The sequence below is a fragment of the Aegilops tauschii genome, chromosome 7 (assembly GCF_002575655.3).
Source record: "Aegilops tauschii subsp. strangulata cultivar AL8/78 chromosome 7, Aet v6.0, whole genome shotgun sequence".
Taxonomy (NCBI): domain Eukaryota; kingdom Viridiplantae; phylum Streptophyta; class Magnoliopsida; order Poales; family Poaceae; genus Aegilops; species Aegilops tauschii.
Window position 1 is genome coordinate 75,218,820 of NC_053041.3, and position 22,122 is coordinate 75,240,941.

Sequence of the window (22,122 nt, forward strand, 5' to 3'; positions counted from 1 at the left end):
CAATAATTGCGCTATCAGTCCGTTAAGTGGCTAACGGCAGACCTTTGACGTCCGCCGCAGACGGCAAAATTTCTCTGGTCTTTGCCGTCCGCCTTATGATGTCATCTACACGTCACTAGATGGCAGGTTCTTTGCCGCCTGCCACTGATGGCAAAGTGCAGGTTCTTTGCCGTCTGCCACGGACGGCAAAGTCTTTGCCGTCTGCCACTGTAGGCAAACTGACCAAATGGGTCAGCTCCCAGGAAGCACAGTTGGCTGCCACGTGGCTTCTTTGCCGTCCGCGGCGGACGGCAAAGAACTCTTTGCCGTCGGTGGCAGACGGCAAAGAGCCTGCATATTGTCTGTTTTTTCTGTTTTTTATTAAATCCCACAATTTGCACAGAAAATATATATGACATAGATATATTTCACAGGCATTCATCACATAAACAAGTTCATACATCATTTCATACATAAACAAGTTGATCCATCCATCATTTCATACATAAACAAGTTCCATCCATCATTTCATACATAAAGAAGCACTCCATAGCTAAGGTGACTAGAATGAGAAGACAAGAATGAGAAGACAATAACAAGAAGAGTAGAACAAGCACTCCATCCAGCACATAATGAAATCTGCAAAATGGCAAAATAAGAAAGTTAGAAATGGATCGTTTTTTAGCTCACTTAGGTGAAATGGATCGTTTTTGAGGTAACTAAGGTGAAATGGATCGTTTTTTAGCTCACTTAGGTCAAATGGATCGTTTTTGAGCTAACTTAGTTGAAATGGATCGTTTTTGAGCTAACTTTGTTGAAATGGATCATTTTTGAGCTAATTTAGTTGAAATGGATCTTTTTGAGCTAACTTAGGTGAAATGGATCATTTAAGAGCTAATTTAGGTGAAATGGATCGTTTTTTAGCTCACTTAGGTCAAATGGATCGTTTATGAGCTAAATTAGTTGAAATGGATCGTTATGAGATAACCTAGGTAAGATGGGTCATTTTGGAGTTAAATTAGGTGAAATGGGCCATTTTAAAGCTAACGTAGGTAAAATGGATCATTTAGGAGCTAATCTAGGTAAAATGGGTCATTTTTGAGCTAACTTGGATGAACTGCTTCATTTATAAGCTAACCTAGGTAAAATGGGTCATTTTGGAGGAAAATAAGCTAACTCTAGGTCATTATGGTAAGCATATTGGAGGAAATAAAGCTAAGTCTAGGTCTTTATGCATTTGTTAAGCAAAACACTAGAGAAACTTACCGTGATCAGGGAGGTGTAGGAGCGGGGTGGCTAGTGCCGCTACCTGGAGAAGGATCGTGCGATGCGTTTCTGGAGTTAAGCTACACCAAAGATCCAATGTCTCGTTAGCATTACGACACTCAAATGTTAAGACTACCAAGTAATGTCCATTCAAACTAAACTCACCGTGCTCCCAGGAGCAATCACTGGCATCGGCGGAGCGGGCTGACCGGACTTCTCGCACACAGACTGCACATTTGGTTTTCAGAACAGAGTCATACTAGTTAGTAATGAGACTCAAATGTTAAGACTAGCAAGTAATCTGCAGAAGAAACTTACCACAAGGAGCTCGTACATGGCCCTTGCCTGCATGTCATTCCGTGCCCTCTCCTCCTCCATCATCTTTCTCGTCCTCTCCTCCATCTCCCGCTGCCTCTCCGCCGCCTCCGCCAGAAGTTTCTCCGTTCTATCTCTCTCAGTCTGTATAGCAGCCTGCAACACCACTCACATGACCATTTGTAATCATTGATGGAAGCGCACATAATGTAATGGCGAAAGATAACTGAGTACGTATCACTAACCTTGATGGCGAGTTGCACTGGCCGTTCACGAGGCCTTATCTCAGGAGCGGAGCTCGACTGGCGCGCCTTGATCTCCGGGAGAGTGCTAGGACAACGGATAAGTCCATCTCCAATGGCTATGGAGCCATGGGACCTCCCGCCACCAGATATCATCACCAGCTCTGGATCAATGGGACCCTGGCTCGGGTTAAAGTCCTCCCCTTTCCTCGCCTTCCCCTCATCTCTATATCTCACGAGCTTGTTGTGGGAGGAGATGTTGGTGAAGTTGTTTGCATCATCGAGGTCAGACTGAGAGAAAGCCTTGACTTTCTTGAAAGAGCCAGTGTGGGCCATGGCATACAGGTCGTACACCTCTGGCACCTTATCCGCCTTATTGTAGCGTGCCTGAAAGAGAGAAACAATGAAAATTAGTAATTAAAGGGCTCAAGCTAGCATGATGAATGAATTGCATGAATCATGAAGCAAACCACATACCCAGTTGCGCCCGAACTGATATAAGTTGGAGCTGCCTTGATGGTGTGGCACACCATCCATTTGGGCACGTTTGTCCTTGGCCTGGTTGTGGAGGGCTAGCCATTCTTGTGAGCACCACTCATCGACCAACACCTCCCAACAATCCATCCGATCCGCACACCTTCTCGGAGGCGCCTAAGTTAGCAAATAGAAACTTCAGCGCTACGGCTAAGAATTACTAAATGAAGGAACTTAAGTAGAAGGCCTTAAGAATTACCTTCATGTACTGCTCCTTACTCAGGAACTTATCGCGGCACGCCGGCTTGGTCTTCTTGATACCACGCAAGGCGTAGTAGTCTCGAACAGCCTGCACCCGAGCCTCGTGCCGTAAGTTCTGGAGTAGGCGCTTGCAGACGTTCTGGATAACATTTGCGCTGTCCTCCTCGTATCCCTCCTCACACCTGTAGAATGTCTGCAATCAAATGAGACAATATTGATTAGTACAATTAATAACTAGCTAGTTGAAGATTTTGAAATGTGTAAAGGAGAAATTACCCAGGACGTCCTGATCACCATGTCTGCCCTCGTGTCGCACACGACACCGTCGATAATGACATCCGGCGGGGCCGGGGCAGCCACGTAGTGCTCCCAGCTCAACCCAAGCTCTGGAAGCCGACCCTCACCAGGCAACGTGACAAACCCCAGGAAGTTTTGCCGGTAAAGAACTCCAAGGACGGAGTTGGGCCGGCGGACACTATGATGGTGGTCCCAACCCCTGCAGCATGACAAGGCCAACGCATTAGTTATTTGAAGAAACGTGAATGCAGAAGGTACAAAAATATTAAATGCACTTACGTACCTCTCCCCATCAGGGAAGATCAACCACCTCTGCTCGCGGGTCGCCGGCACGGACGGGAGCCGTGTAGCACCACGCTGGTAGACGGTGCCACCCTCCTCCTCAAGATCAGTCGGCTCCCCGCCATCATCAGCATGGCCACTCGGCTCCTCGGGCTGATCCGGCCAGGTACCCCATCCGGACGTGTGCTCCTCCGGGGTCTCGTGGGCCGAACTCTCGTGGGCCGAAGGCCAGTCGACCCGAGGCTCGTGGGCCCAAGACCCGTGGAATGGAGGCTCGTGGACCGGAGTCCGTGTAGCCTCCTCCTCGGACGAGTCCACCCTAGCAGTCACGTGCTCGGGTGAAACAGCTGGGGGTGGCGGCGAGGAAGGCGCCCTAGCAGTCACCCTACCTCCTCTCCCGCGACCACGTGCCCCACCTCCTCTCTTCCTACCTCGTCCCCTGCTGGGCACCGCGGTCGACGAAGAAGGGCCCGGCGGTGTGGACATACTGTCCAGCAACGCTCGGCGGAGAGGTACGTCTGGAATCGAAGACCTCAGACCACGCGCCGAGGAAGAAGGGGCCTTGGCGCGCTCCCGACCAGCGCCCACCATCTTTCAACACCTGCCATGACAAACAGTAAACGAAATTAGTACAACATAAAAAAAAGACCGACATGAATAATAATATGTGTATCACTTAAGTGTATCATCATCAAGTACAACATTAAAAAATTTAATACCTGACACTACTAATAATCTCGATCAGTATCATCAATAAATGCATAATCATCATCATCACTATAATCAATGACGGGCTCATAGGGTTCAGTGGCATCAACATGTGCAAGGCCACCTTGACGTAATCGGTCAAGCAATGACAGGTCATCCGCAGCAGTAACCTCTTCTTGTTCCGGCTCTTCTTGTTCCTCCTCTGGGGTGATGTCGGATTCACTGTCGCTGTCTACTTCAATGTTTTGGGGTGAAGTATAGCGGTTCTTGAAACGCTTTTTGGAAAGACGTGTATCTTGGAAGAATTCTCCTTCATATGTGTCTGGGTTAATGTGAGGTTCATAATCCTCTTCCTTTGGGGGAGATAGTCTAGCACGTGGCGGCACTTCATAAACGACATCCCAACCTTTCAGATTTGGATTAGTTTGGCAGGCCCACGGTAGATAGAATACTTGGGTCGCCTGTTGAGCCGTAATATAGACATCAGGAAAATCTAAATGGGTGCTTTGGTTGATTTCAACTAGCCCTATATGTTCATGAGTTCTTCTAGTCTCCTTCGGCTGAAACCAATAACATTTGAAGACTACGACATTCGGTGGGTTTTCACCATAGAATAGAAGTTCATAAATTGCTTCAACTCTCCCATAATACTCGGTACCTCCTTCGCCGATAGCAGATACACAACAATTTTTAGACTTTTGGTCGGCCATAGATAGCTCTTTGCCATAGGTACGAAAGCGATACCCGTTGATGTCGTATTTGTCAAATGAACGGACCTTATAGTCAAAACCATTAGCGACTTGTCTCAATTCGGCGTCCATAGACTCTGAATTAGCCTACAAGTTTAATATGAAAGGATTGTTGCATTACGCACAAATTAGTGAATGAAACCGGGATAGCCGCCTACAAATTAGCCTACAAGTCTAACAGAAATTACCGTTTGTTTGAACCAAGAGATGAAACCGGGATAGCCGCCACCTTGCTTTGCGAGAAGCTCATACTCTTCGACAGAATCCTTTTGGATCACCGCTCCATACGAGAATAAGGCGACGTATCGACTGTATGAAATATCCAGGAATAAGAGCAGTTCAAAGGAAATAGAAGTTGCGAAACTATGTACCGAGAACTTACTCGATGTACGGCCGCACTTCTATCAGGTTGTTGAAGATATACAACGAAATGGTCCGCCATTGTTCGTTATCCAAAGATACTGGATTTGAAACACTGGCTGGTGCGAGATTCCCTTTGAATAGGCTGAGGTTGGATCCACCCTTTTTAGGGTCGTCAGCATTGTACCGAGGCTTCGGATTATGCAAATGACGATTTTTGGCTTCGTAGTGTGCTGTCACGAAGTTTGCCGCCTCCTCAGTGATGAATGCCTCAGCCATCGATGCTTCAATTCTACGTTTATTTTTACATTTTTGTCGAAGCGTCTTCTGCATCCTCTCAGTTGGGTAGCACCAACGATTTTGCACGGGCCCCCCAATCTTGCCTCGATCGGGAGATGCAAAATCAAATGTTGCATTGGATTAAAGAAGCCCGGTGGAAAGATCTTCTCTAACTTGCAGATCAACTCCGGCGCCAACTCTTCCATTTCTTCTAGCACGCCAGGCGATAGTTCTTTCACACAAAGAACACGGAAGAAATAGCTGAGTTCTGCCAGTACTAGCCATTCATCCTCAGGGATGAAGCCACGCAACATCACCGGCATTACCCGCTCAATCCATATGTGCCAATCATGACTCTTGAGACCAAATATCTTCAATTTATCAAGACTGGCTCCCCTCTGTAGATTCGCTGCATACCCATCGGGGAACATCAACTGCATTTTCACCCACAAGATAATTTCCCTCATAGCCGGCCTTCCAAGATTGAACCATGCCTTTGGCTTCGTCCAGTTCTGCTTTCCTTTCGGTTCTTTCATGTTTTGTAACGGCCTATCACATAGCGCCTCCAGATCGACTCTAGCCTTAGTATTATCCTTTGACTTCCCATCTATGCCGAACAATGTACCAAAAAGTGCCTCGGCGATATTCTTCTCAGTGTGCATCACGTCGATGTTGTGTGGGCAAAGGAGGTCTTTGAAGTAAGGCAGATCCCATAAGCATGTTTTGTGAGTCCAGGCGTGCTTAGAATTATACCCCTTGAAGTACCCTGGAGGCTCTGGATCTGGCTCGAGAGCGTTTAACTGATCCAGGGTCTGTTGGCCTGTCAATGCATGTGGTGCAGAGTTTTTGACAACTCTACCTCTGTGAAGTTCTTCTTGTCTTTCCTGAACTTATGGCGAGGATTCAGGAACTGTCTATGCATGTCGAAGCAAGAAAACTTGCGACCGGCCTGAAGCCAACGAAACTCAAGAGCTCCCTTGCATGTGGGGCACGGGAACCTTCCATGCACACACCAGCCAACGAATAGCGCATACACCGGCAAGTCATGCGTCGAGTACATGTACCAGACACGCATTATGAAGTTCCGTTTGCTATAGGCATCGTATGTCTTGAACCCATTATCCCAGGCTTCTTGCAATTCGTCCTTAAGCGGTTGCGTGTACACATTCATATTTTTCCCCGGATAGTTGGCCCCTGGAATTATCAACGTCAGGAAAATGTTCTTTCTTTGCATAATCTGTCCGGGGGGGAGATTGAGTGGAAAGACAAATACGGGCCAACAACTGTATTGGGCTGCCGTCATACCAAACACACTGAACCCATCCGTGCTGATGCCGACTCGAGGATGCCTCGGATCTGCCGCTTTGTCACCATGTAATTCATCAAACTTTTTCCACGCAACACCATCCGATGTGTGTACAATCATCAGATTCCCATCTGCATCTAGTTCGGTTCTTTTGCCCGTTTTGTGCCATGTCATCTGTCTGGCCGTCTCTTCGACCATGAAAAGACGTTGAAGTCTTGGTACGATTGGCATATACCGAAGAACACTAACGGGGATTTTGGTCTGTGTCTTCTCACCCATACCGTTGTCTACCACAACATACCTGGAAGACTTGCAAATGGGACAATAGTTCAAGTCCGCATAGTCAAGCCTAAACAAGACACATCCTTTCTCACAGGCATGTATCTTATCATAGGGCATCTTCAGTGCACGGAGGATTTTGTCCGACTGGTATAGGTTTGCAGGCATTACATGGCCTTTGGGTAGAAAGCGTCCAAATACTGTCATCATTGCATTGTAGCATTCTCTGCCCAAGTTGAACTGAGCCTTCAGAGCCATTACTTGTGAGATGGCATCCAACTGACAAAGCTCAGTGTGCTCATGGAGAGGACGTTTTGAAGACTCCAACATTTCATTGAAGGCCTTTGCAGATTCCTCCATCTCCTCGTCCGAATCCCGAGCATCATCAAAGTCTTGCACCATGTTTTCCATCCCGGTACCATGCTCGTCTGTGCGACGACGATCCACCTCAGCTCGGTCACGTTGGGCAGACTCACCATGAAATGTCCACACCGTATAATCGGACGTAAAACCACTCTTCTGCAGGTGTTTTCCCATTTCAGCCTTTGTCCTCTTTTTCCAATTGCCGCATCGTAAACAGGGGCACCAGGTTTTCCTCTGGCCATTTGCAAATGCGGCTCGCACAAACCCCTTGGTTTTTGTGAACCATTCAGTGCTCCATTTGTTCTGACCAGTGTGACCGGTGTACATCCACGCACGATCACTCATCTTGACTTTCAGAGCTACTAGACACACAACAAATATATATATAATTCACCATGTATGTATTCATCAGTTGATCTACTTTGTCAATTTTATTACGTCCATGCAACCTACACTCTAATAGGTAATGATAGGTCCTAATCCCACCCGAGTATGTTTAGATTGGGTTCATTTTCCCATGCTATGCCCCGGATCCTACGCAAAATTTCAGCAGCACCTCCCCGCTGTTCTCCTGATACACGTCTCTGCAATAAACAGAGAGGATGTGTACCCGGAGAACAACAGGGGAGGCACTGACGAAATTTATGCGCCGGATCCGGAGCAAAGCATATGGGAAAACGAACCCAATCTAAACATACTCGGGCTGTCCATGGATAGCGTTGGACAATTCGAAAGAATCAAGGTTATAAATATGCAAATGCATGCATATTTATAACTATGACGCTTTCGAACAGGAGACACATATTGGTTATGCATACCGATGATTCAAGACACATATATATCTAGCTATCAAGTTTCATCGGAATAGATCAAATAATTAATGGGGGAGGAGGACATGTCATTTGTGCTCACCCACGAACGAAGGGGCAGAGCTCGTCAAACGCACGGCGAGGTCGTCGAACACCAAACCTCGCAGCGATGAAACAACTGCACATTTAAAACTACCCGATCAACACAATTATATATGATGTTTTTCATAACAAAATCGAAAGATATATGACCTAACTAATAATTCAAAAATATATGACCCCGTCGGCTTCTGGAAGGCCAAAGAACACCTTTTCGGGAGGTGTCGGGGGTCGGGGTGTCGTGTCGGTCTCGGGGTGCCGTGTCGGGGTCGGGGTCTCGGGGTCGGGGTGTCGGGTCGGGGTGCCGGGTCGGGGTCGGGGTGCCGTGTCGGTGTCGGGGTCGGGGTGTCGGGGTGTCGGGTCAGGCTCGGGGTCGGGGTGTCGGGGTCGGGGTCGGGGTCGGGGTCGGGGTCTCGGGGTCGGGGTGTCGGGGTGTCGGGGGTGTCGTGTCGGGGGTCGGGGTGTCGTGTCGGTGTCGGGGTGCCGTGTCGGTGTCGGGGTGCCGTGTCGGGGTCGGGGTGCTGTTTCGGGGTCGGGGGGTCGGGGTGTCGTGTCGGGGTCAGGGGGTTAGGGGGCCGGGTGTCGGGGTGGAGTCGGGGTGTGGTGTCGGGGTTGGGGGGTCAGGGGGTCTTCTCATTCTTCTACTACTTCTACTTCTTCTCATTCTTCTACTTCTTCTCATCCCCCGTCTTCTTCTTCTTCTTCTTCTTCTTCTTCTTCTTTCTCCTCCTCCTCCTCCTCCTCTTCTTCTTCTTCTTCTTCTTCTTCTTCTTCTTCTTCTTCTTCTTCTTCTTCTTTCTCCTCCTCCTCCTCCTCCTCCTCCTCCTCCTCCTCCTCCTCCTCCTCCTCTTCTTCTTCTTCTTCTTCTTCTTCTTCTTCTTCTTCTTCTTCTTCTTCTTCTTCTTCTTCTTCTTCTTCTTCTTCTTCTTCTTCTTCTTCTTCTTCTTCTTTCTCCTCCTCCTCCTCCTCCTCCTCTTCTTCTTCTTCTTCTTCTTCTTCTTCTTCCCCCTTCTACTTAACCTAAACCTAAACTAAAAACCTAAACTAATTAAAACTAAACTATTTAAACTAATTAAACCTAAACTAATTAAACTAAATAACCTAAACTAATTAATTCTAAACTGAAAAAACTTAAACTAAAAACCTTATCTAAATAGAAAAAAACAAAAAAACAGAAAAAAAATGGGAGGGGCTCACTGTGGGGGGCGGCGACGGGTCGGGGAGGGGCCGGCGACGGGGGGCCGGGGCGGGGCGGTGGAGGAGGCGGGGCGGCGGGGGCCCGGCCGGCGGGGGGGGCGGGGCGGCGGGGGGCCGGGGCGGGGCGGTGGAGGAGTCGGGGCGGCGGGGGCCGGGGCGGCGGGGTGCCGGGGCGGGGCGGTGGAGGAGGCGGCGGGGGGCCGGGGCGGTGGTGGGGCGCGGGGCGGCGGGGGGCCGGGGCGGGGGGGCGACGGGGCGGCGGCGCGCGGCGGGCGGCGGCGGCGGCGGGGGGTGGGAGGAGAAGGGCGAGGCGAGGACGAAGTGAGTAACGGGGGGGGGGGGGTACCTGCCGTTAGGCAAGTGCCCTCTTTGCCGTCCGCCAGCCTTTGCCGTCCGCCTTTCTGGACGGCAAAGAGGTGGGCCGTTAGGATTTTTTCAAACGAGCGGGGGGTGGGGGCCACCACACTCTTTGCCGTCTGCTGGCAGACGGCAAAGAGCTGGCAGATGGCAAAGAGCTTCTTTGCCGTCAGCCTTTTCTTTGTCGTCTGCTTATGTTTAGCTGATGGCAAAGAGCTTCTTTGCCGTCAGCTAGCAGACGGCAAAGAGCTGGCAGATGGCAAATTAGCTGATTCCAGTAGTGCTAGAGGAAAACTTAATTCTTTAAGGGATATAGAAAAACACCACACCTGTAGTCAAGTTGCAGTTATACAAGATGCGCAGAAACTCCTTTTCATCAGGTGAGATGCCTTGGTGGGATCTCAAGTATTTGGACAATGAAGGTTTGTTCACGAGCGGATGATTGTGGTCACGAACAAAGTGCGTCACCTCCCATCGCCCATCTATCAGCTTCACCAACATTTTCGCTTTGCACTGAGTCTGCTTTATTGTCTCGCGTTTGCGCTTCTTCTTCTTCTTCTTACTAGTACCAGCCTCCTCTTCAGCAAATATTGGAGGTTCTTCTTCCATCTCCTCATCACTGTCAACAGATTTTGGATCTGGAATAGGGTCCAGGACTGGAGGAGCCTCAGCTCCTCCATCATCAGCTTTGGGCTTCTTGAACTTGTTGCAGCAAAACTATTGTTTTATCAATTCATTGGTGCAGGGTATCCGTCTAGATGTGTTCATCTTGATAGAGAAACCCATCCGTAGCGCGTAGCTGTTGTAGTGATCCTTAGCGATTTGAAGGCTGTCAAACCTCATGCCAACATAGGGTTCCATAGGTTGAGAACCAACCTCATCCTCTCCTTCTTCTCCTTGCACAGCTCCGTCAACAGCCCTAGCTCCTAGCTCAGTCCTGGTTGGACCAGGAACATTTGCCTCGGTTCCCGTGTCATCTAGAGCATGGCTCTCTGACTGCAAAGACACCACTACAGGAGCACCACGGTCTGATGACTGGCCTGCCACATTGTCATGGCCCATAGGGTTACCATCATGACTTGCCTGCGTGTAGTAAACAGATCGACCATTTTCTGTCCATTTTCCTTGTTGTATGCTGGCTTGCTGCTGATCCGTATCATGAGGAAGCTCATTGAGATCAGGAGGCAACTCATTGAGATCAAGCATTTTTTTTCCTTTTTTTGGATGCTGCCACACACTCCCTGCACATATTAAAAAGTAGAAATTGATATCATCTGTTGGTAACCACAGAAAAGAGTGTTTCAAACAACCTAAAAACTTAGTAAATAGGTAGTTGCACACCATTTTGTGACAATTTTAGTTCCAAAAGCAACATGACTGTAGCATAATCTTTATTATAACAGTTATGAATTTTTTTGTTTGCACAGAGTTGTTATGTTAGTTGCACAGTTTGCAGTAAATAGCTGGCAAGAGCATGACTTCTTTTTACTACAGAGTTTTCTGACTTTTTCCCTTTGTTTTGTTGCAATGATCTGTAGGTTTTCTGTGTTGGCAAGGAGTTGTTTCAGATTTTTCTGCACATAATTTGATGTTACATTTGAGACGGAAAATCCAGGTGAAAGAAGAAAGAAGAATTGGAGGACAGATTATAGTTATATATTTTCATCGCCGTTATGTTTTTAGTTCCGGTATGTTGAACATATTTTTACACTATAGCTTTGCAATAGGTGTGGGACCAGAATATATGTGTGGGACAAGATTATATGTGTGAATATGTTAATATGGTTTGTGGCTTCATTAGCCATGGACAAAAGTTCTTTTGTTTTTGCTGTCGCACTACAGATTTCTGGTTTCGCTAGAATAGACGTCTCAATTGCCAGGATGCATTTTTCCACTTGGCCAGCATACATATTCAGTTGGACATTCAATGTTTTTAGTTGGCTAGAATAGATGTCTCAGTTGGCCAAGTTGCATTTATTTCAGTTTTTGGCCAACATGCATGTTCAGTTGGACAGTTAATGTATTCAGTTGGCTAGAATAGATGTCTCAGTTGGCCAGGATACATTCTCTCAGTTTTGGCCAACATGCATGTTTAGTTGGCCAGAAAACATGTTTTTATTTGCACATATACTACAGTTTTGGCTAGCATGCATGCCGAGTACACGTGGGGTACAATGCATGTTTTAGTTTTGGCTAGCATGCATGCTGAGTTGCCAAAATATAGGTTCAGTTGGCTGGGATGCATGTTCAGTTGCACATTTATGAATTTTTCGTTGCATATATCTATTGGACAGTCAATTTGTTCATTTGCAAACAATAACTACAAGTTGGTAGAATGCATGTTTAGTTTTTGGCCACAATGCTTGTTGAGTTGGCTTTAATCATGTTTTAATTGGCTAGAGAACTGCTTTTTAGTTGGCTTGTTTAACACATCCAGGTGGGAGAAACTTGTTTGGCATGCATCAAGTAGTTTTTGGCTTGTTTAACACATCCAGCAGTAACATCAAGTAGGCTGGTGTGATGTGCCAGATTCACCTCTTTTTTGAAGCAGCTTCTCCATGGATTTGTCCTAGATCCATGGAGAAGGGGGTTTACATATGCCTACATATATGCAGTAGAAGAAAGGGGGAAGTGAAGAGGGGCAGAGGGGGCTTACCTATTTGATGTTCATGCCTGGTATGGCTCTGACCACCCTGCCCTTAGATCTTCTTTTTTGAAGCAGCTCCTTCTTCTACTTTGGGGCTCCCATGGCGGCTGTGTAGGAGGAGGAAGAAGGGTTGGGGGGCGATTCTGTTGGATCTCCTTCTGGCGTGCAGAAGAAGAAGAAGGCAGCGTGGGAGGGGCTGAGGCGTGGGGGCGAGCGGGCGTGGGTGCGAGCTGGGGACAGCTGGCCACGTGGGGCGGTTTGCGATTCTGTTGGTGGCCGCTCGATCGGCCGGGTTGGTGGCCCTTCCTTTTCTGTTTCGCGGGAAATAGGGGTTTCCTTTTTCAGCCGGCCGTCGGTTGCACTAGTGGGCAGCCGGCCGCCCACTAGACGCGTCCTTTAATCTTGGAGGGAGGATTACAAAGTCCATGGGACATTTGTCGTCAAATTTCTGCATAATGCAAGGCCACTGGAATTCAACCTAGCCACCCCGTTTTATTTTGTTTAGCTCTAGATCTTCTAGTTTATGGGATATGTCCGTCCCTGACGTTATTTCTCATTTGCTTGTAAATGATCTATCCATTTTTTGAGGAATAAAAGTCTATTACCATAAAAAAAAAACTTGCCTTGAAAATTCAACCACGTGTTTGTCTCACCGTTGTACCAAAAATCACACATCGCTTGGACGCGAGTATATGTATATTTCTTTTCGGAAGTTAATTCAAGGTGGTTTCTTTGGTGTGCACACATCCAAACACACTACCTTGTGGATTACTGCATCGACTCGTCAAAAGCCTATCACCGGACAGACAGTCACGCACGCGGGGGAGGAAGGTGGCGGGAGGAGCGAGCCAAGGCGGGTCGGTCCACGCAGAAGAAGACCGTCATATGTTTCCAGGCTTCAGCAAATCCACCTGCCCCCCCCACTAACAACGTCATCCAGTCAACACAAGACGCTGCGTGCGTGGTCACCTGTGCCGTTGTACCGCGATACTATAATATGATGATGATGATTTTCTACAGTGCAGGGGTCAGCCCGGCCATGCCATGCCGCGCCGCCCTGCACCTGCCGCACTCCGGGAACTCCGGTGAGCGTGTCCCCATTGGACAAAAGGTTGGATTGGAGATCGGGGCACTGTCGTATCAACTGCTCCAGGGCTGCTCCATTGATCTTTCCCTTTGGTAAAACAAACACAAGGCCCCGGTTTTGGGTCGCGTGGATTCCGCCAGGCATTCGGTTCTCTTGGAGTTACACACATGGAAGAGTTCCATACTTCCATTGGGGGAAGCAAAGGGGATTCCGGTCTTCAAAATAAAGGGTTTCGGCGGACTTGCTAGCTAGGGTTGTCAAAAGTTCAAGAGTTCCTTCCACCGCATTCTCACGTCCCCTGGTGTCGTTGGGAAACCCGCACGAGTCCTCATTTTACTTTGGACCATCACATCCGTACTCGCGTGTTGCCTATGTGCATTCTATTTCGTGATATAATGTTGCATTCCATTATAGTATCGCGGTGCAAGGACGGCACAGGTGAAATATAATGCAACATTATGGGCATAATATAGTGTTGCATTCCATTTCATAATGTGATTGTTTCTCATAATATAATTACAGTATCGCATGGCATAATATAATTTGGATCCCGTTTTATAATGTAATTATTCTTCTGAAAGAAACAAATCGAGTAGCAGTACTCCCTCCGTCACAGTTTAATAGGCACAGTTAAATTTGCGTGGGTTTCCACAATAGACAAGGTTTAGGGCGCATTGCATTTATTTCTAGTAGCTAATTAGTACTCCGATATACTATTTCTATATGCATGCGTAGTGTGAATGCTATTTTTTAGCCCATCTCACAACCAATAGATAACCACCTAGGTCCCAGAGAATTTTCGAGCACGCCTTCTAAACCGTGACGGAGGGAGTACTAATTAACAGCCAGCGTCCCCCTAAATATAGGAAACCATTTCCTTCCTTTGGTTTTTTAGGGGAAATTCCTTCCTTCGGTGATTAAACTCTCATTGCTTGGCCCACTCTACCCACTGACGCGCCGGCGGGGACGCATCAACCTATTTTTGAGTAGGAGCACAATATTTTCAAAACCCAACCAGCCTATTTTTCGCTCTTATTTATTTATCCCGCCTTGGTTGAACTGAGAGCAAACCAGAAGAGAAAAACCAGACGTCAAAGCACACAAAAATAAAAGACCATCTACATGGCATGCCCGCTTTAGTGTCAAAAATGAGGAAAAATACATGATGGCGGTTAAATGTAGCACAATTTTGATCAATTAGGGGATACATTGAGATTGTTTCCAAAATGGGGTAAAATATGTTAGAAAGTTAAAACTAGGGGGTAAAAATGAAATTTACTCTATTTCTAGACGCAATAAGAAGACCATACAGGATACATCTTGATGCAAAACAAATAGACAAAATAAAAATATTTTTTTATATAAAAGCATAGATTTTCTACCATTGCTTAAACTGACATAATAGATACGTGCATGTGATTGATCTATTTTAATCGTTTACCAAAGAGAATGATTGATATTTATGTGTGTGCGGACCATGACTTTATTGTTAGTTATTGGGTTACCAAAGATGTTTGACGGGTTTTACCATAAGAAATAATTTGTTCACGAATTGTGAATTTATTGCTAAGATTGATCGGATTAACTGTGTTAATGTAAGTGCATCTAGTGCCCCTTAGTGATTTTGGTGTATTGAAGACTTATAGGTTAAGGGACTAATGTGTTTATGAGTGTACACAGGTCTATAAGTCTATGAGGAGTTTGATATTTACAGAGAAAGTCGACCCCTAAAAATGAAATTCTTCGACTGAAGACTTTGGATTTCTGAAGACTTTCTGAAGACTTTGAAAGTGAAGAAATTGGTGTGACCTTGAAGACTTGGTATACATTTGAGGAACATGAAGCGTGAAGACTTTTGTTTTCGTAGTTTCATTTTCCCTTTCTTGAGTCATAGGAAACACCGTACTGTTAAAGGGGGTCGAGGAAATACTAAGGAAAAATTTCCATATGATGCTCAACTCAAAATCCTACACCTACCAATCCTTTCGAGTGAAGCCATTGGAAATCTCATACAGTTCAGTCATATTCTTCAGTGACAGAGACGAAGTTCTTCTGGTCTCTAGGAATTTGTTCTGACTGAGGAGTTAGGAATTCGCCAGTGAGGAACATGATAGCCCTGAGGAATTTGATACTCAAATTTCCGACCGTTGCTGTGCTATGCGCCAGCTGTCCCAAAATATCTACCCACCTAACGGTCATATCATTGAAGGGCATTTATGTCTTATCATGTCGGGCTGCTCCCTGGGCTATAAATAGCCGCCCCCTACAACCATTAGCTGGTTGGCTGCTCCGAGAGAAACTGACACTTGTCATTTGAGAGCATCCCATCCTCCGAGGACTTTGAGCGAAAATCATCAAGTGAGGAAAACCCAAACCCAAACACCTACAAACCCAAAGTGATTGAGCATCACTGAAGAGATTGATCCTGCGTGGATCCGACGCTTGTTACCTTTGAAGACTGTGCTTCTTCCAGACGGTTAGGCGTCATGGTCTAGAGCATCCAAGAGGAATTGTGGATCGCCGAGTGACCGAGTTTGTGAAGGTTCGGAAGTCACCTGAAGACTTACCACAAGTGATTGGGCGAGGTCTGTGTGACCTTAGCTCAAGGAGAATACGGTGAGGACTGTGTGTCCTCAGGTTTAAATACCTAGCCGCTCCAACCAGATGTACAACTGAGACAGCAGTTGGAACTGGTCTACTAAATCATTGTCTTCACCAAGCCTACTGGTTCTATTTCCTCAACTCTTTCATTTCCTCATAACTGTGTTGTGCACTTATTCATATATGTGTTTGAAGACTTTGACTGAAGACTTTCTCAATTTCCTCAGTTCAATTTCTTCAGTCTGTTTGTCTTCATCCTGTGTTATCCTGTGTTTACGCTTTCTGTACTCTGTGCTTGTCTTCATTTCATCATGATGACCATGTTTGTGTTCTGCTATGCATACTTTTGAGTACTTGTTCCGCTACAAGTAGTTCTTCGCTAAGGAATTTCCTCACTGGCAAATTCCTCAGTGAAGAATTCATAAAAATCGCCTATTCACCCCCCTCTAGTCGATATAACGCACTTTCAATTGGTATCAGAGCAAGGTACTCCCTTGTTCTGTGTGATTTTGGTTTAACCGCCTGGAGTTTTAGTTATGTCGACCGCGGGTATGATCAAGGTCTCTGCTGGGTGTCCTACCTTCGATGGGACGGACTACCCCTACTAGAAGAATAAGATGTGAATGCATCTTGAGGCAATTGATAACGATCTCTGGTATGTTGTAGAAAATGGTATTCCCTCTGTCTCACCCTCACTGAACGCTACCTATGTGAAGAGATTCAAGCAACTCGATTCTCAAGCGAAGAATATCATATGTGGCCATCTGAGCAAAGGACAGTATGGAAGAGTGAGTGCTTTGGAAACTGCTAAGCTTATCTGGGATAGGCTGTCCAAAGGGAATGAAGGAGTCTCAACTCAGCGTGACTCTCGAGTTGATGTTCTTCGCAATCTCTTCAACCGCTTCAAAAGACTCGACAATGAAAATGTTCAACAAACCTTCGATCGCCTCACTGACATCTCAAATGAGCTTCAAGCGCTCGGTGCCACTGACATTACCGACCATGAGGTGGTGAAGAAATTGTTGAGATCGCTTGATTCCTCATTTGATACTCTGGCATTGATGATACAAGAACATGCTGATTACAAGTCACTTGATCCCGCTGATATCCTCGAAAGGCTAAATACTCATGAGTTCCAGCTTGCTGAAAAGAGAGACCTCTATGGTTCGAGCTATGGCAGATCACATGGACTGAAGGCCAAGGCAGTTTCTGAGTCTGAAGATGAAGACTCTGGCAGCAGCCTTGGTGATCCTGAAGAACTGAGCCAGGAACTAGCACTGCTCGTGAAGAAATTTCAGAAGTTCTCAAGACGTGGTCGCTTTGGAAGATCCTCAAGGAGCAATGATTCCTCATCCAGTGACTACAAGAAGAGGCTTTGTCACAAATGCAAGAAATCTGGACACTACATTCAAGATTGTCCTCAGTGGGAAAAGGAATCAAAAAAGAAGAAATACAAGGATTACAGTTCTGATGATGCAAAGCAAAAGAAGAAATCCTCAAAATCTTCATCATCAAAATCCTCAAAGTCTTCATCTCACAAGAAGAGCAGCTCCAAGAAGGCTCGGGCATTCATTGGCAAGGAAATGGACTCTGGAGCTGAATCTGAGGAACATGAGGAAGAGGAGGCATCTCAGGAGTCCGAGTCTGGAGTAGCAAGTATAGCTCTCGCTACTGCATTCGTCAGCAAGTCTATCTTCAACTCTGAAGAAAATGGCTTCACCAACACGGCTGATGAAGGCAATGATGACTATGCTCCCACCTATTGCTTCATGGCAAAGGGTGCCAAGGTACTCAAATATACCTCCTCTGAATCTAGTGAGAATGAATCTGATGAAAACCTCAAGCCCAGCTACTCTAAATTTGCTAAGATTGCTGTGAAACAACAAAGGGCTTTTGAAAAGGTTCAAAACATGCTAGACAGAAGTGATGATATGTTGGGTGAAGAAATGGATTGCACTAAAACCTTGACTAAAAATCTCCAGAGACTTCAGACTAGGTTTGACAACCTTCAAGGTCATCATAACACTCTCTTATCTAATCATGAGAAGCTTTCTTATGAATTTCTTCAAAGAAAGCAAGATCTTGAGAAGCTAAGTGTGAGTTATGAAGATCTTCAGAGGGAGCGCGATTCATTACTTGCTCAACAAATCAGCGCTGCTCAGGAAGAATTTGTTCCTCCATGTTTGAAATGCATTGAACGTGAATCTGTTAACTCTTCACCTGAATGTTCAAATTCTTCTAATGCTACAAATTCTTCAACTGTCTCTGCTATCACTAATTCCTCATCTGAGGACATTGCTAGTATCACTGACGATGCAGGGCTGAAGGAATTGTACATGACAGGCATTTACAAAAGCCTCAAAGGGCATCAGACTCTTTGTGATGTGCTTCAAAAGCATATCCTCAACAGGAACCCTAGGAAAGAGGGTATTGCCTTTGAGAGGAAACTCAATGCTAATGGTACATATTGGAAGCCTGAGCAGTACCCCAAAACCCCATGGGTTGCTGCAAAGGGACCTCCAGTTGATCCATCTAATTTATCTGGCTTTACATGTGAATCTTCTCATTCTTCTGGTGAGTCATTTGACTCCAACTATAAACTGTTTAAAAATCAGAATGGTGAAGTATTTGCTAGATATGTTGGCACTAACTGCAGGAACGGTTCTCATATGAAGAAAATCTGGGTTCCCAAAAGGTGCCTTGAAAGTCTTCAGGTGAATGTTCTCATGACACCACCTGTGAATAATAGGAACCCCAGATCAAATTCTTCATATGGACCAAATTCTTCATGTGGATCCAAGTCCTCATACGGATCGAATTCCTCACATGGATCATATTCCTCAAAAGGATCAAAGTCCTCATATGAATATCATCGTGCTAACAACTCTGTTTCGCGGGGAAGAGCTAAGGGCTATGAATATGAGCATTATTCCTCTAATCATTATGTTCATAAGTCCTCGAAGAATTTCTCTGCTTATTCATATGCTTACCCTAACTCCTGTTATGTGAAACGAAATGGATTGGCTTCTATGCCACCTTTCTCGTATGGAGCTCGCAGAGTGATGAACTCTTTGCCACCCCTTCAGATGTGGGTGGTGAAGAAAAAGAACTAATCTCTTATGCAGGGTCAGGTCTCCAGACGTGCGTGAACGTCTGAAGAATTTGCTGGAGACCTGAAAAAGTGCCTGATAGGACGCAGGCTAATCATGAAGAAATGAACTTTCATTTCTCACATCCTCATACTGCTTTATCTGTTGCATTGCTTGATGAAATTGATCTGATGAATTGTGATGTCATATTCTTCACTGATGAAGTATATGAAGTTCGTAAGCTGCACTAATTCATCTGCAGGATGATCAACCCAAAGCCACTGAGTGGGTCCTCGATAGTGGATGTACAAATCACATGACTGGTGACAAGAATCTATTGATGGATGCTCCCTTATCACCATCGCATCTGAAGCATATCATCTTCGCTCACAAAGGCAAAAGTCAGGTATTGGGTCTAGGTAAGGTTGCGATCACAAAGGATCGACACATGGACATCATGCTTGTCGAGTCCTTAGGATACAACCTCATGTCTGTCTCAATGCTTTGTGATCTTGATATGGTTGTTGTCTTTGGCAAGTATCGTTGTGTTGTGGTTATGGAAGCTGACAATTCCAAAGTCTTCGAAGGCTTTAGGAGAGGAGACTTGTATATTGTTGATTTCTCTACAAGACCGCAACCAGCCGTGTGCCTACTTGCAAAAGCTTCAGAAGGTTGGCTATGGCATCGACGAATTTGCACACGCTTGGGAAGAAGAAGAAGCATGTCATTGGCATTGAGAATGTCAAATTCCTCAAGGATCACTTGTGTGGAGCTTGTGAAGCTGGAAATATGACCAAGGCTAAGCATCCAGCGAAGACTATCATGACCACTACTCGACCATTTGAATTGCTTCATATGGATCTCTTCAGTCCTAACCATTACTCAGCAGTCACAAATGACGCATCTCTCTATGGCTTTGTTATTGTTGATGATTACTCTCGATACACATGGGTACACATTGTTACTTACAAACATGAAGTGCAGGAAGTCTTCAAACGATTTTCCTCGAGGGCTTCAACCAACTTTGGTGTGAAGATCAAGCACATCAGAAGTGACAATGGAACTGAGTTCAAGAATTCTGGTCTTGATGACTATCTTGATGAACTTGGTATTACTCATGAGTTATCTGCTCCTTACACTCCTCAGCAGAATGGCGTCGTGGAGCGCAAAAACAGAACTCTTGTTGAGATGGCTCGCACTATGCTTGATGAGTACAAGACGCCTCGTCACTTCTGGATTGAGGCAATTTATACTGCGTGCCACATCATCAACAGGGTATATCTTCACAAATTCTTCAAGAAGACTGCCTATGAACTCCTCACTGACAAGAAACTCAATGTGAGTTATTTCAAAGTCTTCGGTGCTAAATGTTGGATTAGAGATCCTCATCACAATGCTAAATTTGCACCGAAAGCACATGAAGGTTTTATGCTTGGTTATGGAAAGGACTCGCACACCTACAAAATCTTCAACAACGTTCTTCACAAGGTTGTTGAAACTATAGATGTGCGGTTCGATGAAACTAATGGCTCGCAAAGAGAGCCCCTACCCTCTATGATAGATGAACCAACACCTGAGGAAACTATCAAGTTCAAGGCTACTGAGGATGTCATTCCTACCAAAGAATCTGCTGAAGAATTCATTCCAGAACATGAAGATCGTCGAGCTAATGCACCTGAAGAAAATGCTGAAGAAAATGGTGCTGAAGAAAATGCTAATCAAATTCCTCGACGACAACCTACTCATCCTCGCGTTGCAAAAGAAGTGCAAGTTGAAAAGATCATCGATGACATTGAAGCACCAGGTCCTCTCACACGCTCAAAAGCTTCACACTTATCTAACTTTTGTGGGCACTATGCTTTTGTCTCTATCACAGAGCCCATTAAGGTAGATGAAGCATTTCTGGAAGCATTTCTGGAGCCTGAGTGGATTCAGGCCATGCAAGAAGAATTACATCAATTCGAACTCAACAACGTCTGGGAACTGGTTAAACGTCCAGATCCTCGCAAGCACAATATCATTGGCACAAAGTGGATCTACCGCAACAAGCAAGATCAAAATGGCCTTGTGGTGAGGAATAAGGCACGACTTGTAGCTCAAGGCTACACACAGGTTGAAGGAATTGATTTTGATGAAACTTTTGCACCTGTTGCTAGACTTGAAGCTATTCGCATATTACTTGCTTATGCTAACCATCATGATATCACTTTATATCAAATGGATGTGAAAAGTGCATTCCTCAATGGTAAGCTTGAGAAAGAAGTATATGTTGCTCAACCCCAGGTTTTGAAGATCCAAAGCATCCTGACAAAGTCTTCAGACTCAATAAGGCCCTCTATGGCCTCAAGCAGGCCCCTCGGGCATGGTATGATACTTTGAAGGAATTCCTCATGAAGAAAGGCTTCAAACCCGGTTCACTCGACCCTACTCTTTTCACTAAATCTTATGATGTGATGAATTTGCCTATATGATGAGTGAAGAATATCAAATGTATATGATGGGAGAGTTGAAATTCTTATTAGGTCTTCAAATTCGTCAACAACACAATGGCATATTCATATCTCAGGAGAAATACCTCAAGGATGTACTGAGGAAATTCGGCATGCAAGATTGCAAAGGCGTCAAAATTCCGATGCCCACAAATGGTCATCTGTGCACTGATGAAAATGGTATTAACTTCGATCAAAAGGTATACCGCTCCATGATTGGTTCTTTATTGTATTTATGTGCATCTAGGCCAGATATTATGCTTAGTGTTTGCATGTGTGCCCGATTTCAAGCTACACCGAAGGAATCACACCATAAGGCTATGAAACATATTCTTCGATATCTAGCTCACACACCAACACTTGGATTATGGTACCCCAAGGGCTCGGCTTTTGATCTCATTGGATATTCTGACTCTGACTATGCTGGTGATCGTGTGGACCGCAAGTCAACATCTGGTACATGTCATTTCCTCGAACGATCTTTGGTCTGTTGGTCCTCGAAGAAACAGAACTGCGTATCACTGTCTACTGCTGAAGCTGAGTACATTGCTGCTGGTTCTTGCTGTGCTCAATTGCTGTGGATGAAG

The 22,122-nt window shown here is 45.7% G+C and overlaps 1 protein-coding gene and 2 long non-coding RNA genes across 3 annotated transcripts; all 3 read right to left on the reverse strand.

Annotated features, from left to right (window-relative positions):
- Nucleotides 1–403: 403 nt before the first annotated feature.
- On the reverse strand, nucleotides 404–1,472 carry LOC141027705 (uncharacterized). The gene is made up of 3 exons (XR_012189436.1): nucleotides 1,411–1,472; nucleotides 1,246–1,325; nucleotides 404–618 (listed from the first exon to the last, which is right to left on the reverse strand). It is a non-coding gene; the product is annotated as an uncharacterized lncRNA (long non-coding RNA).
- A 485-nt stretch (nucleotides 1,473–1,957) lies between these two features.
- On the reverse strand, nucleotides 1,958–3,025 carry LOC141026849 (uncharacterized). Its single transcript, XM_073503711.1, has 5 exons — nucleotides 2,814–3,025; nucleotides 2,536–2,730; nucleotides 2,280–2,453; nucleotides 2,016–2,189; nucleotides 1,958–1,966 (listed from the first exon to the last, which is right to left on the reverse strand). Exons 1-5 carry the CDS (start codon nucleotides 2,832–2,834, stop codon nucleotides 1,958–1,960), a joined length of 573 nt encoding a protein of 190 aa, XP_073359812.1. The 5' UTR covers nucleotides 2,835–3,025.
- A 6,881-nt stretch (nucleotides 3,026–9,906) lies between these two features.
- LOC120968498 (uncharacterized) lies at nucleotides 9,907–12,906 on the reverse strand. The gene is made up of 2 exons (XR_005763027.1): nucleotides 12,279–12,906; nucleotides 9,907–10,863 (listed from the first exon to the last, which is right to left on the reverse strand). It is a non-coding gene; the product is annotated as an uncharacterized lncRNA (long non-coding RNA).
- Between the last annotated feature and the right edge of the window lie 9,216 nt (nucleotides 12,907–22,122).